Source organism: Anopheles coustani, chromosome 2, assembly GCF_943734705.1.
Source record: "Anopheles coustani chromosome 2, idAnoCousDA_361_x.2, whole genome shotgun sequence".
Classification (NCBI taxonomy): domain Eukaryota; kingdom Metazoa; phylum Arthropoda; class Insecta; order Diptera; family Culicidae; genus Anopheles; species Anopheles coustani.
Window position 1 is genome coordinate 92027724 of NC_071289.1, and position 16114 is coordinate 92043837.

Below are 16114 nucleotides of genomic sequence, written 5' to 3' on the forward strand. Positions count from 1 at the left end.
CTTAAAGCTAGACTGGCCCTGGCCATGCCGTGCCTGCGAAGGGGCAATACTGACCTTCGCTTTATGAATAAATTTAAACCCCATCGGTAAAACACTTTCTGGTGGCAGAAAAGTGAAGCAGAGCTAATGCAAACCTCCTAAACCGACTATAAATTGTGCAATTTTGTGCACCACGGCAGTATTGCGAGGAGAAAATGTATGCAAATGAACTTCCGGAGTGCGGAAGTAACCAAGGTGCACGAGCATAAAAATACTTCGTTCACGCAAAAGCATTCTAGAATTTACAGAGGGAATGTTGCTTTACTAATGGTTTCATAAGTACACAGGAAAGGTAACACGATAAACCTGGAGAGCGAATTTGCATGTGCCATTCTGTCCGATGGTCACAATATGGTGATCCTGGCTGGTCATAACCAATGGTGCAAAAAGGGTTCAAAACAGGTTTTTAGCTAGAAAGGCACAGCTTCGATTCGTTCGATAGATTTATCATGATCATATAACTGATTACGCTTTAGCGCCTGGTTTCACTGATACATGCTTTTAGTCAATCATAAACGAAAGATCATCATCACTTACCTAATAATATTGATTCCAATGCCTACTCGATCTTGTGTAGCGTCCAGCGATAAACGACGAGTTGGTTAGCGTCGTCAAGGTGTTGCTGTTTAATCAAAGCATTCCATCTTTTGAAAATAACTGATTCGCCTACTCTTCCCAATAGGAAAACGCTAACTCCAGCGAAAGTCAGCAACGATTGTGGAACTCTCTAGAACGGAAAGAACCACAGAAAACAACATTTGCCTATTTGCTATCGAGCCGAAACACGGAAAAACACACATCAACTCACCATGATCATATTCCTCTACCTAATCCTGGTACTGGCCTGGGCGTTGCTTATCATCATTCTCAAGTGCAAAAAAGCACGGGCCAAGCGGTTGGCCGAGCAGGAAGAAATGACGCAGCAGGTACACGTGGTGCAGATCGGCTCGAACCTCTACGACATCATGTCACTGCATCGGGACAACTATAGCGGGGTGTACAGCTGCATGGAGCACGGCACGATCGCGCAACATCGGCAGCGTTCTTCGGCCAGCGTTACCCACTCGAATGCGGCCTTCGTCGGTGACGATGGTGCCATCTATCCTGGCAACAGTTTGGGTAAGAAAGCAACACTTGTAGAGCAGACGAACAATAGTTTACAGAACGTTTCTACTTACACTCCCTTTTACAGCCCTGGAACCTCCACCGTCGTACGAGGAAGTGATACGACTTCCGGCCTACTATCCGAAAGTGGAAACATTTATACCGGAAATGGTTGTGCCACCACCGGCCACAGCTCGACCCCAAACGACAGCCGTCCATCAGCCCACACTGCATCGATCTACAACCAGTCACGCTCAGACGGATCGCAGCCAGACGACATCCACGCCGTTAACGGGAACGCCGGAACAACTGGCCAGCAGTGGCCGGTTGACCGAACCGATGGACGCAAATGGAAACCGCGTCAAAGTCATCCTCACCACAAATGACGCACCGGATACGGCTCCCGGTCAGATCGCGATTTCCTAACGTGGTTCCATCCCCACAGCTGGCTGTATTTTGACGCGAAAGTGACGTTAAGTGCCTACTTATGCCTCGGTCAGAAAGCGGACAGTGGGAGGCCAAAGGAAACACCCCCAACGACTGGAGCACGTTTTAACGGACTAATGGAAGCGCCAGGAAGAATCTTAGGCATATCTTGAACAGATTTTTGTTCGTTTCACATAATCAGGATGTTTTTCTTTAAAACCCTTTGCTTAAACGCACAAATAGTGACACGAGCGAGCGGCGGTGCGTCCATGTGCATGTGGCATAGAAGTATTTATTAGTAGATTTTCGATTGGAAAGTGTATGTTGTAAGCTAACGTAAAAAAACGAAAGTAAGTTAAAATGACCGTATGTTTATAAAACATATATACGCTGTGAGGAGAAATATAAAAACATAACAAAAATAACTTCACACATTACTTCGTTTTAATAAATCGGTGTTTATCGTACATCAATCCTGCTTTCTTATAGCTAAATATAAATCCTAAAACTTGCTGACTTTAAAAACATAGGATAATACCTCTCCTTTTGACGATCTTGTCGAATAAAATTTTTAAAATTAGTACTTTTATCCAAACAAGACATACTGATATAAGCTGCCGTAAAACATAAATTCACACGTATTATACTTCCATACAGAACCCTCGCATGGCACAATTGGATTAGTAGAGTAGTGAAAAGTACAATACAAAAGATCTACAACGGCTACCCTCACTAACGTACCTTCTTTTTTTGTAACATAGCCTTCTTAAGTATTTCTTCGTGGTCAAGACACCTTCTATTTCTAGTATAAATAACAATTTTTGTCCCACACAGGTTAAGCTTCCCAATTATTTACAACGATGTACATTCAATTCTTTTCCAATACCAAGTCGCTGCGTTACATATATAGAAATAACTTAAAACACTTCATGAAATCCAAACAAAATCAACAACGAAATCACATTGAATTCTACTAACTTGTGATACGATCCTTTCCCTAGAGGCTTGTGGTGGCTTGCAGTTTAAAGTATCGGCTACGGCTTTCCACATCCTGGTGAGCCGTTCGCCTCCGGTCGTCGACCGTGTAGCACGTGCTCATCGAGGGCAACCCTCGATTTTTCCCTCTATACCGAAGGTACCCCCACACGAACGCCACCAAACTGGTGATAATAATGATCGTACCCAAGCCCTCGAGCAGCACGCGTCCTCCGTGCACCGACGGGAGGCGAGCTGCTTCCGCCTCGGCCAACCGGAAACGCCGAAAGTCTGAATCCTCTCGGACGTGGTTGGCCGGCATCTCGTCGGTGCCATCGTACTCTCCTATGTCCCCATCACTGTCGTCGGCATCCTCCTCTTCGTCGCCATCGCTGCCGTCCCCATCCTGGTCCTCTTCATCATCATTTCCGTTGTCTTTCAGCAGCTCATCTCGATTCTGATCGTCGTGGCGGAAAGAGTTCGCCATGCGACCCAGATCGGAAATGTCCGATTCGTTCGTCTGGCGTGTGCTGATCTGAAGTTCTTTCTTAATAGACTTACGCTTGGTTGGATTCAGATGGGGTGGCGGTAGTGTCGCTACCTCACAGGCTCCCAAGTATTCATCCTTAGATATGTCTTCTTTCAGGATCAAACAGAATTTGTAGCTGAAACAAAAAGAGTAAATACAATTAGTTAACGATAAGGCTTTTTTCAGTATCCGGAACATACCTAGCATCGCTTTGCAAATCGTAAGCCCCGTTGAGCTTGGTGCTGTAAATATACTCCATTGTTGTTTGCTCTTCCGGTTTGACCACACACGAAACCTTCAAAATAAAAAAGAGTTAAATTAATTTCCACATTCTTATCTTCATAACTTATTTTCGACCTACCTCCGAGTTGAACAGAATAGTTTCCGGATCATCATCGTGAAACACGTACACGAAGCGACACGAGTAATCGTCCGTCCCGAGCAGCCAGTAAAGGAACACATCGCTTTCGTCGGTAAAATTAACGCCCCGCAGTTTCACCTCCTGCCCGATGTCCCGCACGTACGAGGCGTTGTTCTTCAACTTCAGCATCACTTCGATCGTTTTAAATGTATCCTCATCGCTACTTGCGTCTCCCCGTACTTTGCCATTGTCACAGCTCAGTGTATCCGGGGCTAACTGAAGCAGACCGGCCCCTTCCAGGTGTGGCGGCGTTGCACAGATCGCACCAAGAATGTCCTGGGATGCGATTCGCGACCCGGCCAGCCACTGCAGGAACGGTTTCATCGTACAATCGCACACCAGCGGGTTGTTCTCGAGCGACAGGCTGTGCAGTTGGGTCGCGTTGACCAGCGCACTCTCGGCGATCAGTGAAATATCGTTCCCGTCCAAGCGGAGCTCCTTGAGAGCGGGCAGCGGTGCAACGACGTCCGCCGTTAGGACGCGAAGGAAATTGTGCGTTAGATCGAGTATGATCAACCGGGGGAGGTGCTTCAACGACGCGCCGGATATGGTGACAATCCCGTTGTGTCCCAGGTCGAGCACCTGCAGTGAAGCGAGACCAGAAAATGCATGATCCTGCAGCACATCGATCTGGTTGTTGCGCAACGATAGCATTTGCAGGTAGGGATAAGCCTCCAGTGCCCCATTGTGAACGCTCGAGATGGAGTTTTTGTTCAAATAGAGGATCTCCAGCCCGCGAATGGCCGGTAGTGTGGTATTGCGCAGCGGTCCCTTGATGCCGTTCGCGTGTAGATCGAGTTCCTTAAGCGCCACACATGCTTCGAGTGCGCGTAAACTTGCCGGTGATTCACCCAACCGATTTCCGTTCAGCTTCAGGTGCAGCAGACTCTTAAGCGGGGCCAAACTCTTGGCACTTATGAGTGAAATTTGATTCCCGCTCAGCTCCAAGTAGGACAGCTTAGGCACAGCGATGAAGTCGGTGTTTTGTAACGATTTTATCTTGTTAAAGGACAGATCCAACCGGTCGAGCTGGGACACCGACCCGAGTGACTGCATCGGAACACTTGCCAGCGCGTTGTTCGGCAATCCGAGCGCTTGCAGTGGCATTCGAATGCCAGCGAACGCAAGCCGATGCACGCGCTTGATCTCGCCGGACGATATGACGAGCCCCTGGAGTGAGACGTTCTGGAAGATGTTCGCATCGCTGATGGTGGTGACGTTCTTCAGCGTGCAATCGAGCAGCGAAACTGAGTAAGGCGATCGTCGCAAACTGTCCGCTATTACCTCAAGACCGTGCAGATCGCCACTACAGCGCAGGGTGTGCGGTAGATCGCAGCTACACTCGAGGCTATCACTGCTCGCCACGCTCGGACACTGCCAATCGCTGAGATCGGGCATCGTCAGGGTTCCGCCGAATCGCTTGTCCAGTGCCTTTCGGTCGTAGTTCGGTTTGTTGACGAACTTTGCCGTCGACCAAGCGCTGAACGCATCTTTTGCATCACGCGACGTGTCGTCTTGCCTTTGGTTATTGGTGCTCCCTACGACGGTTCCTCCGCTCGTGGGCTTGGCATTGGTGTTAGTAGTACTACTGCTATTTCTTATGCTAAACAACTGCTGTTGGGTTCCCGACGATGGGCTTTGGTACGCTGAAGTTGACGTTGATGGCTGACTAGTGGTGGAGACCGCTTCCCGGCGCGTCTGCTTACCACTGGATCCTCCGCCTGCGACGCCTGCCGTCATGATTTCGGCCCCGTACGCTATGGCCAACAGTTGTCCCACGACTAGACATATGTAGAGTAATTGAAATCTGAAAGGAAAAAAGAGAGGAACAATCATGAAATAAGTTTATCGGTAAAGGACATTATGTTATATCACTTCCAACATCTTTCGCGTGAGTCGCTTCAATTCTGTTTCTTATTTCGCCTCTTCTCACACGTCGTTCAAAATAAAACAACTTGAACCGTCGTTGCGCTTTGATCTCCCAGGCGATTGCCATTAGACTCCGCTATTAACCGTTTCGTAATAAACGCCTCTGTGGAGGTCGACTGACGCCGGTTTCATTACGGATTCCCCACTCGATTGATGGCGCCCGGCTATGCAGATTGCCCACTTGTTCTCTGCTACTGATCCCTGCTTCCAAGTATTAGTTATCTGGCGACCGGTTCGGTTCTCTCTCCAACGGCAGCGCAAAGATCACTTTGACCCTTCGTCAGTCGGAAGTAACGCCGCAACAAAAACAAGTAATAGTCTCACACCACCGAGGCGTGAACCTCGCACTAACGAACAGGCAGTACGAACTGGAAGTTTACCACGATGGGTGTTCCACACGTTCGTCCGTCGAGTCGTCGGCCGTGTTTCGAGAAAGTGTCGATTTTGGCGTTTGTTTCCCTGATGCTGTTGGCACAATCTAGCACCGTCAGGGCGAAGGTGTTTGAAAAGTGTCCGCTGGCAAGAACATTCGATCGGGAGCAGATCTCGTCGCGTTCATTAATATCCAACTGTGAGTAGTTACCAAAGTTAAAAATTGGCGCGTACTACCCGTGAGAAAATCCCGTACTTCATGGTTTGGTTTTACTCGTATTATCTCATATAATTCCCTTGTTCTACCTTCAAACAACTTGTTGGGAAAAACACGCCAGGAATTTACCCCAGAAACCAAAATTGTTTGCAATGACGCATTAACACTCACAATTAAGAGCACTTTAACAAACTTTGCAGGGGTCTGTCTGATAATGGCCGAAAGTGGAGCCGACACGACTAAATTAACGACGCTCCCCAACGAATCCAAGAGCTACGGTATCTTTCAGGTAATTAAGTCCGATCTCGTCCACAAAGGAAGATCATATATCATATGGGGATAAAAACACACTCCTGATCGATCGCTAACATGCGATTGGTTCCATGCGGAAGAACCTTTTTCTTTAAACCCTTTTTTCATGCATTGCAGATCAACAGTAAAACCTGGTGCCGGGAAGGACGCAAGGGTGGTACATGCAATAAGGCTTGCGAAGGTGAGGAAAGATAGCAGAATTTGGGTCACTGCGGTTTGGGATTTGCTAGTAATTAATTACGACATCTTCCGCCGTTTTCTACGGCGGAAGTAGCAGTTGACACTTTTTTTTCAGTTCAATATGAATCTATTAACATCTTAATAGTCCGAGTTAAAGTGATGAAGGAAGTTCGATACTATCTCGGTGTCCGTATGGGATTATGGCACGTGTTGCCTAAGCAACGTGCTTGGCGCCTTAATTTGGGTTAATATTTACCCGTTGTTTGCTTGGATTAGCATGAAATCATTTTATCCCCTTCATTAACGTCACGGAAATCGTATGTTGTCTACAAACTTTGAACAATGCTAGACTACGAATCGCTTGCTACGATTTTTGGGTCCATCTATCGCTCGATTAATGATTTTTTTCTCTCTTTCGCATTTTACCATCTAGACTTCCTCACCGACGACGTATCGGACGACATCGAATGTGCTAAAAAGATCTATCAGGAAAGCGGATTCGGTGCCTGGAAGGGTTGGGTTAACAAGTGCAAGCAGAAACCCCTGCCAGATCTGTCTGGATGCTGGAACTAGCGCAATTCGATAATAGGGAGGGACATACTGGAGTACTTTCACGGGTAGAATACGTGGTTCAGGGAATTGAATACATTGTTTGAAAACAAAATAAATGATTTTAAATGAACACACAGCATTATGATAACCAGAGTCACATGTCCAAATCACTCCAACGCTCTCATGTAGTCAACACTTTCAATTTCCATGTTTATCACAAATGTTTATCGACACTCTCAGAGTTGCTTGGTCATAGCAAACTTTAGTACCAACTCAATTGGAAAATAAAGAGATCATGTTCTGCATTTCTTTTACCTTTGGCATAGCAAAGGAAGATCATTATGAACTCTGAAAAATTTATTAAGTGAAATTATTGTAGAACACTTTAGTCGCGGTCTCTCTATTTTCATCGCTATTTGTTGGCTGATGGGCTAGCTTTTATCGAATCTTTCATGTTTTTTGAATGGTACCTGATAAAGCACCGCCATGATATGACTTTTATCACAACAAGATCTTTCCGGATCATAACTGTCAGATAAAAGGGAATGAAACATCCAAAAGGCTACCCTATGATTCATTCAATGACACCAAGTATGGAGCTGCATAAAATATTGTTTAAAATTACTTTATCTTCTAAAAAATATTGCCTGGTTCAACCTTCACTTATTCTTGGAACTTTTTATAGCAAGTAGTCTGGTTCACGGAATCCGTAGAGAATCAAAGCAAGCGGGAAAAGATCGTCAGATCAGACCAAATAAGATGCTCGGCAACAGATAAGATTATGTGGCTTAGCTGGGTGTTTGTTGATGTTTACTTTGCACTTTCCGTCCCGGCGTATTTTGCATACCCACCGCGCTTCCGTTTCGTCTGTTTCTATCAAGTTCCTCGGAGGGAAATCCCCGCGGCAATAACGAACACACACAACTGCCCGTTGTGCAAGAGCTTATACTAAATGGAGTAATCGTTGTTACTTTTTTAACCTCTACAAACGAGGATCGACCACGATGTGCTACTGCTTCAGGTTTGCTCATCTTCGCTAAATACACTCACGAGCGCGAACTGTATCAATCAGCTCTATTGCGTTCTGACAGCATCTTTCTTCGTACAAGAACAGTTCTAGAATCTATTCTAAAGTTTTCGTTGGACCACCACGTGAATCCACCAGCTCCCCGCCTCTAAAAAATCATTCAACACAACCGGTCGGTGGTCAGCTTCTAGGTGGATCGATAAAGATGGTACAGATTCCCATGACGCACTTGCAGCCACCAGTACCAACAAACACGTACAAACACACGGGGGACCGACCGAAGGGCGCTTGGCGGGGTGGCGCTTGGAGAGGGCGCCTAGTGCACGCATTCATTCCGCGCGAAGTAAAGCCTCCGTAGTGGTGTTGTTTGCCGGTGCCACCAAAACCAAAAACCCATCACCTCGCGGCGCGCCACCACCGTTCCTATCTCTGTGCTATTGGCTTCGAGAACTGGTGGTGGATCCCGAGTGTTGCGAGCCGGGTACGAGCTAGTGCTCAAGTGGAGCGTTGAGTGGTCGGTGGTATAAAGCGCGTACGTCTGCGCATAGAAGTGGTCACATACCGGAAGCCACGCATCGGCGCGCAACTGGCTGGAAAGTTGGGGAGAGTTGCTTCCAGAACGTCCATCGCGAAAGGTACGCAACAATCAAATTAGGGCTCATCTTTACACGAGTTGATTACGTGGAACGTGCGTAACTGGAACTGATCCATACGGACGATGGTACACCGTTTGCGATATGATCATAGTGTACGATTATTGGATACCCGAGAAAAGTTCTACACCACTCCGGATAACGTTTAAAGTTCGAACTAACATTGCCACGTTAGGCGTAGTGCAAAGAACACGAAACTCAAGAAAATATTTAAAACCCGGAAAAGGTCAAAACAGCTGAAAGACCTGTTCTTCAAGGCCGGTGACGATGTGTTTGCTTCAAGCGTGTGTGACAACAGCGGTATCCACACATTTCGTTTCGGATTAAGCCGGTCTTCGCTCAGCCGCTTGTCGCCTTTTCTACAATATTTTGAACGGAGGTCTCGTCCATTTCCATACAGAATTAAACGTAGCCGTAGTCACAACCACACGCACCATTGGTTTCAGTGCCCAGTGCTTTTTGTCTTCACAGGTTACAACATACGATGAAGCTCGGAGAAGGACTAGTGCTGGCCACTTTGGCTTGCCTGCTTCTCGCAGGATCGATCAACGCTAAAATATACACCAAATGTGAGCTCGCCAAACAACTGACCGCGAACGGGATCAGCCGGACGTACCAGGGCCATTGGATCTGCCTGGCGAACGCCGTCAGCGGGCTCGATTCCACCAAAACGACGGAGCTCCCGAACCAGACGCACAACTATGGAATCTTCCAGATTAACAGCAAAGAGTGGTGCCGCGTGGGCTACAAGGGAGGCAAGTGCAACGTCAAGTGTGAAGGTATGGTCCGATTTTCAAAACATTCGAATTCGCTTGCATTTATAACAACCTTTGAATCTATGTTTTCAGATCTTGCTACCGATAGCATAACCACCGCCATCCAGTGTTCGAAACTCATCCAGCAGCAGAAGGGATTCAACGAGTGGCAGCTATGGCAAAAGAAATGCAAGGGCAAAGATCTACCGGACCTATCGAACTGCAATGCGGTTGGGTGAACACCCGTAACTACGTTTGTGATAGTTCTTAAACCTCGGAAATGCGTGGTGTTTTCATTTGAAAACTTCGTATAAGTATCCTAGACACAATTGGCAAGCGGATCCTTATTTAATTTTGGATACTCCTAGGAAGGATGTAGTCATGTAATGGAAATTCATTCGTGTATCGATTGATATCGATCCAGTTTGAAAAATAAATTAAACACGTTTACCAATACCATTAAACATGGTCTCCCAGAATCGGTGATATTGTAAGGTTACACAAATGTTTGTTTTATGAATAAACTGTTAAACGATAGTACAATAAACATTCACCCATATTTGGTGGTAGATTTCCGCTGCCACAAAAGTTTACTATAATCGCCGCCTTTCTTCGTCGGGCACTGATTTGTGAGATTTATCATCCCCCGAACATTTTCGTGCCCGGTGGTCCCCGCCGATAACCGGGCAGGACATTGGCGTGCGAAATTCATGGCTTTCCGTCGTCGTCCTCCCTTTTGGCTTTGGAACGACAACGCCTGGTGACGATTAATCGTAGGCGAACGCTTTTCTCGCAGATCCGCCCGCCCGTTCCCGGGGCCTGTATGCAAATTATTCACCCATCAAACATGTCGTAAAATGAGTCAAATGATTAGAAGAACCATAAACTAAAGCGAAACCAAACGCTGCGAAGCCCCGTGGGCACGGGACGTCCCGATTAAAACTCGACCGACAATAAAATAATACGCGAATCCCACGGCACACGGGGGGACATGGTAGCATGGGAGCTAACTGGTGGAAACTCAAACTGGAGCTATCGTAAAATTGTAATGGGTTGCGATTTGAATGCATATGAGGCTCGTAGGGTATTAGGCAGATGGGGGTCCAGAAGGATGTCGCTCGTCTACTCGGTGACAGGTGTCGTTAAAAAGGAAGTCACCCTCTTTCTTTCCGACCGAACCCAATCAAGTCTGGTTGATATTTTTCACACAAACAAAAAGGCGACAGTCTTTTTGATGATCTCTATGATGATGAACTCTACAATCCTAAAAGTAAAAATAGACCAGGATAAGAGAAACACGTACGTCTACATTGAACGAGTGTACATACTTGCCTAGTTCAAAATTACATTTCCCTTCTTAAAGTCAATACATAGTTCGCCTATTGGACTGGAATCCCGTAATTTTATTTACCTGCAAGTAAAAGGAAAGAAAATGGTCCCATTAGTTTTAGAAAACGTACGGAATATAAAAGTTATCGCATAGAAAGAAATGGTTAGAGCTGTACAAACTGGCACATCAAACTCCCACCTCAATCTGACACGGGAAAGGTGAAATAACAAATGATTGTTCATGATTGCTTCACCCAACCCAACCCAATCCAACGTCATGCGCCATAATCGGTTTTGCTACCGTCTCGCCAGGTTGTCCTCTCACCTCACCCGGGTATGATCGCGTGTCTGTACCTTGACAATCTAAAACGCTCCACGAAAAAAGACCCACAAAATCGTGTGCCTAATCCCTGCCAATCCAAACCCATTCTTTTGACAAACCCTGGGAGTCCCTTGAAGTTTGACCACCGACCGGTAAAGGGAAGCCGACCGCTCCTTTTCTTTCTTCCGTTTCGCGCTCTAAAGTGGAGTGTTCAAATCTTGGTCCGATTTACCCGATTCCCCCCCTCGCAACCCGCATGGCCAACATCAAGTAAGGCCACAGCTGTGGAAGCAAAACAACCGATCGGCACGATCACGTTTCCTTGATCCTGCGAATATGTGTGGGGGTCGGTCGTGTGGCTACCTATGGGTCGATACCTTTTCTTTTGCTTCCTTCTTTTTTTTCTAAACTCACTCACTCCACACAGCAGACTTTCATCCTCGAGGTGGTCCACCGATCCGCTATCCCTCGTCTGTTTGCGCCCCAGCGAAGGCGATTGCACGAAGCACGAAGAAAATATTGACAATACCGGCACAGGCCAAAAAGACGAAGGAAAGAAGTGATCCCCTGCGGTCCCGGAGCATTAAACGGCGGGCGCGCGAGCGCGACTCGGAAGCATGATCACGATCTCCGGCCCCGCGAAGAAGAAGATGTCAAAACAAATGTCATTCGATCCCCCGAAAGGCCGTCAAACGGGGGGGGAGCGGTATCGCGAGTGGGAGTTCTTTTTCTTACCTCCTCACGACATCCGAAATTAGACGATCCCCCCTAACCCCTCCCCCGGTTGTGCTTGGCCACGCCAATTTTGGTGTAGCCATGGTTTAACAACCGCTAAGCAAACAGTTAGCGAGCGAAATGGCAGTACAAATTGAAACCCACTGCACGGTTGCGCCATTCATGTTTGATTTAGTGTGGGAAATTTTATGTTTTTCATGCGATATAAATCACGGTTTTCATGGTGATTATTTAACTTGTTTAAACGTTAATTTAATTTGTTTAAACACCGATACAAACACCAATCAAATCGAACGCAATGATCAAACACCGATTGGAATGTTTCTTTAATCGAAAAATTATCTTTTACTTCATCTTTCACCCCATTTGGTCTGAAGTATCATTTGACCTTTTCGAATACGTACATGGAAACAACAGTTCGTGGAAAAAGCAGCTTAGAAAGTGGTTTAGTTTTACTTTATGTTTTGTTTTTTGCTCTTTATCTGTCGACTTTTGACTCGCTTTCAACACATTAGAATGCACAAATGGGAACGACGGTCTTCTAGATCTGAGTCTTATCTTGCTCCGGTTATGCAAACAGCAACACCCGAGAGCTCCCTTCCGGAATGCCAACAGGGTTATGGACCGTTACGGAAAGGCCACGGATTTTTGCTCGCAAACAAACTTCCACCAGCAAACAAAACAAAACAAAAAAGGCGGACTTGGTCGCCACAGTTCCCTCCCTCTTCGCACGCTTCCCGCGAGGCAAAACACTTGCTTTCGGTTTACTTTTTTGTGTGTGACTCACGGATGTGACCAGCGCCTAAGAACGGGCCCGCGGCTTCGTGTCACGCAACGCTGGAGAGGCCAAACATCCGGCGGAAAAGAAGATGGGCGTTTCGTTGCCGGCCGGGTGAACCGCGTACGTGATTTTAGAACCGAAGAAGTGCTCGTACACCCGTACAAGGTGGCGTGTCGTGCGGGTTTCTTCAAGGAGAGACGAGCAGCTACACCCCCCTAAATGCCGCCCTTCATTTCAAACCGGCCCTAGAACGGTCGGTCGAAAGTGTTTGTTTTGTTTCCGATAGTCATAATAACCATTATCTAGGCCCCGCGAGCGAAGGGTGATCGGCTTTATCGCGTTTCCGGAGCGTTAGCGGATGTGGCTTAACGGGAAGCATTTCCAATGAAAAGTTCTCGTCGCCAAACAGTTAGACGAACGAAGAGAACACCTGTACAGAACTTTTAAATCGAAAATCGATTCAAATCATAACTGCAACACTTAAAACCAACTAATTAATATTCATCCACGAACACACACCGTAAGGAAATTAACATTCATTTCATTTACTCGTCGTGGATTAATTTGACGCCATTTCGGAAATGCCAAATTGTTTGCGAAGCATGACAGAGAAGCACCGTTGCGGAAAAGAAATTTCCCTTCGCCAAAGAAGGGACTGGTAAGGGTGGGCTTCCGTTTTGGGGCGCATCGTCGTCATATCGTCCCCGGTTGATCGTAAACCCGACCGAAGTACCATTTGTCCCGCTGGAACAAAAGGGAAGTTGCACAATTAATTGTTGCCATTTTTGGCACCTTAATCCAGGAATCGTGCCTCCTTTCCGACACCGCAAACATGGTGTTGGGTGTGTGTGGTGGGGGGGAGAAGAAAAATGTGCCTGAATTCATCCTCCAAAGGGCGTCGGATCATGACGAGCAGCAGCAGAAGGCGAAGGAAAAAACACGAATGACATCAACGATCCAGTAAGCACCGAACCCACGCGGGACCAGACGGAATTGCGAACGACTTCCGATAGTCTTCTACCGGGGAGAGGGTCTACCGGTGTGTTGTTCTTACCGCACGAGGGGCTTTTTTCCACTCCACGAAGTTCACAGAGGTGAAAAGAACAATCCCGTAAAAAAAACGGTCCGGTAATAAAGCACGGAATGATGATACCAGCAAAAAAAAACCAAACCCAAAAGCCTCCAAAAGCACCAAGCAACCAACCAACCCCGCCAACCGGAGGTTATTTCGTATGCATGAGCAGACGCTTTGACATTGGATGGCGGCAACCGTGCCTCGCCTTCAGACTGTCGGCGACACAACATGCCCGATTCCTCCCCGGGCCGGAAAGGGGAAAAATACGCTACATGGCAAAATTATGCTGTCGACGTTGGGACGCGTAATTCTTGGGGGGGAAACATGGTGCTGCGAAAGAAATCAAATTGGATTCGATGGATCATTTTTGTCTCAAAAACCTCAACTCAAGACTTACGTTAATTGTATGAAACTTATCGAAGATACGTGATTTCGTACGTAAAAACTATGTGAAACAGTTCTGGGCTTAAGTAATTGGCGTTCGCGTCTAATAGACTCACCGAAAGTTCGAGGTTTAATCCAAAACTAACGAAGAAAAACAGGGTGTCTGAACTAGTTATTTCCTTCCTAACCTCACATTCCGTTCTTTTCCTTTGTCACTGAAACTTGAGGAAAGATGAATATTTATGAGCACGACACGGTATTTATCGATTAATGACCGGCTTGGTGGACTGAATTTTTAAGATGGCTACCCACAAAGTCGGTCCATTCCGTGCTGCGGTAATGCAATTGAGCAGATGGTGAAGGTGGTGATCATGCTGCCGAATATTCATCGACGTAATCTGCGCTTAAATGTCAACTGAACTCAGTCAGGAACTATGTCGAAAACTATTACAACGATCTTGTTCCCCGTCTCTGGACCGCATGATGTTCAATACAAGACAGTTACGCTGGGAGGGACATATTTGTCACTGGTATTTGGAGAACTCTCGACATGCTCATTATACCTTGACTATCCCCCTGGGAACTGCCGAGAGCAAACACACAAGAACTTCGAAGCGATGCCAATGATACCAACGAAAGATGCCGTTGTCCAAGTCCGAACAAACCGTCCGGATGGGGAACCACACAAACCGTATGCCCTCAATTTCCGGACTTATTTGCCTTCCCACACCCAAACTGGTGCTTGACACGGTGCAGAGTCATATAGCCCTCTCTCGCTGTTTACACTCCACTTTGACCTGCCAATAGTTCTCCAGCGTTTGGGAAGCGCTCCACAAACTGGTTCCGCAAATAGGGAGCGAACGCTTAGGGAGCACAATTATCGTTCGTTAGGACTGCAGCATGCACCAGGTGGACACCAGCCCCTACTTCCCTATCGATATCCACGGTCTATCCAAGAGTTGGCGCATTCGAAGATATTTTCCCCTGGACTTACATCAGGCTCGGTGGTCAATGAGTTTCCTGCTTCTCTGTATTTACCCCGACGTAAGTTGGAACTCGCATGGACACACTCGATCCATTCATCATCGTCTCCGTACGTCTCACAAAGGGAACTTGGTCACGCACTCGTCCCTTGCTTGAACTTCCGGGATGTGCCATGGAGCATAACCAGGCAAAGAGCAAGCTAGTTCTGGAATCTAGATCGCACAGTTTGGTTCCGCTTCCCGGGATCTCGATCAAGTTGTAGGTTGATCATTTATTTTCGTTTAATAAGCTTCACCCCAAACGTTACTCCTGCAGTCTTTCGAGTCGCATGCTTCCATACCGCGGCGGGAACTCCTACGCAACATGGTGCGAAATTCTGCCAACCTCCAGCGATTACAGGCCCTCTAAACTTTCTACATCCGGGAACGGGGAGAGTTTCGATCCAGTCTATCCAGGTTTGGGTTCACAGTCACAAGGTTTTGAAGTTGCTCTGCTTTCGTTTTACCTTCACCGCGCCCAAAGTCGTCGATGCAGTTTCCTCCGAAGGGTCTGACGACTACTCCTACGCACTCTCCGACACTCTGGTACGTGACACAACGGGTGGTGGCTTTTCCAGCCGGCTCGAATTGGGGGCGAAGTAACGCCGAGAGCTTTCGGATCACCACCTCGAGAGCCCACTTACGACGAGAAGTTAACTACAACAACGGTGGGGGTACAGTTTGGCGCCGCCACCACAGTCCGCACTGTGTCTGAGACCCACACAAAACGCCTTTTTCTTCGTACCACCGGAGAAGATCGACCCTTACACTACATTTACACACGAGAAAAGTAAAAAAAAACTCGGCACACCGGGAAGTTGAGCACAATTGATGTTATATAGGCTCGTTATGAGACCTCGCATACACGAAGCCGAGTCCGATGTACCTCCCACGGATGTCTCGCTGGATTCAGCAACGTAGGATGACTTCTGGCAAGGAACAATGACGATGATGATGATGACGACGATGGCGACG

The 16114-nt window shown here is 47.1% G+C and overlaps 4 protein-coding genes across 5 annotated transcripts in view; 3 read left to right on the forward strand and 1 right to left on the reverse strand.

Annotated features, from left to right (window-relative positions):
* The first annotated feature begins 787 nt into the window (after positions 1 to 787).
* LOC131266357 (uncharacterized) lies at positions 788 to 2031 on the forward strand. Its single transcript, XM_058268842.1, has 2 exons — positions 788 to 1158; positions 1232 to 2031. The coding sequence occupies exons 1-2, from the start codon at positions 849 to 851 to the stop codon at positions 1567 to 1569; spliced, it is 648 nt and encodes a 215-aa protein (XP_058124825.1). The 5' UTR covers positions 788 to 848; the 3' UTR covers positions 1570 to 2031.
* A 69-nt stretch (positions 2032 to 2100) lies between these two features.
* Positions 2101 to 16114, reverse strand: part of LOC131266356 (uncharacterized) — a 30836-nt gene continuing 16822 nt past the window's right edge. Inside the window, exons 2-4 of the mRNA XM_058268840.1 lie at positions 3435 to 5301; positions 3274 to 3368; positions 2101 to 3209 (exon numbers count right to left, since the gene is read on the reverse strand). Of these exons, the coding sequence (XP_058124823.1) occupies positions 2567 to 3209; positions 3274 to 3368; positions 3435 to 5301 (2605 nt within the window). The 3' untranslated portion in view covers positions 2101 to 2566. The remainder of the gene's footprint in view (positions 3210 to 3273; positions 3369 to 3434; positions 5302 to 16114) is intronic.
* On the forward strand, positions 5881 to 7180 carry LOC131266359 (lysozyme c-1-like). Its single transcript, XM_058268845.1, has 4 exons — positions 5881 to 5994; positions 6213 to 6301; positions 6442 to 6505; positions 6938 to 7180. The coding sequence occupies exons 1-4, from the start codon at positions 5886 to 5888 to the stop codon at positions 7075 to 7077; spliced, it is 402 nt and encodes a 133-aa protein (XP_058124828.1). The 5' UTR covers positions 5881 to 5885; the 3' UTR covers positions 7078 to 7180.
* LOC131266358 (lysozyme c-1-like) lies at positions 8676 to 10040 on the forward strand. 2 transcript variants are annotated; one of them, XM_058268843.1, is made up of 3 exons: positions 8676 to 8771; positions 9208 to 9515; positions 9585 to 10040. In XM_058268843.1, the coding sequence occupies exons 2-3, from the start codon at positions 9221 to 9223 to the stop codon at positions 9728 to 9730; spliced, it is 441 nt and encodes a 146-aa protein (XP_058124826.1). In that variant the 5' UTR covers positions 8676 to 8771; positions 9208 to 9220; the 3' UTR covers positions 9731 to 10040. The 2 variants fall into 2 exon arrangements, with proteins under 2 accessions (XP_058124826.1, XP_058124827.1); XM_058268844.1 differs by having other exon boundaries at positions 8691 to 8718.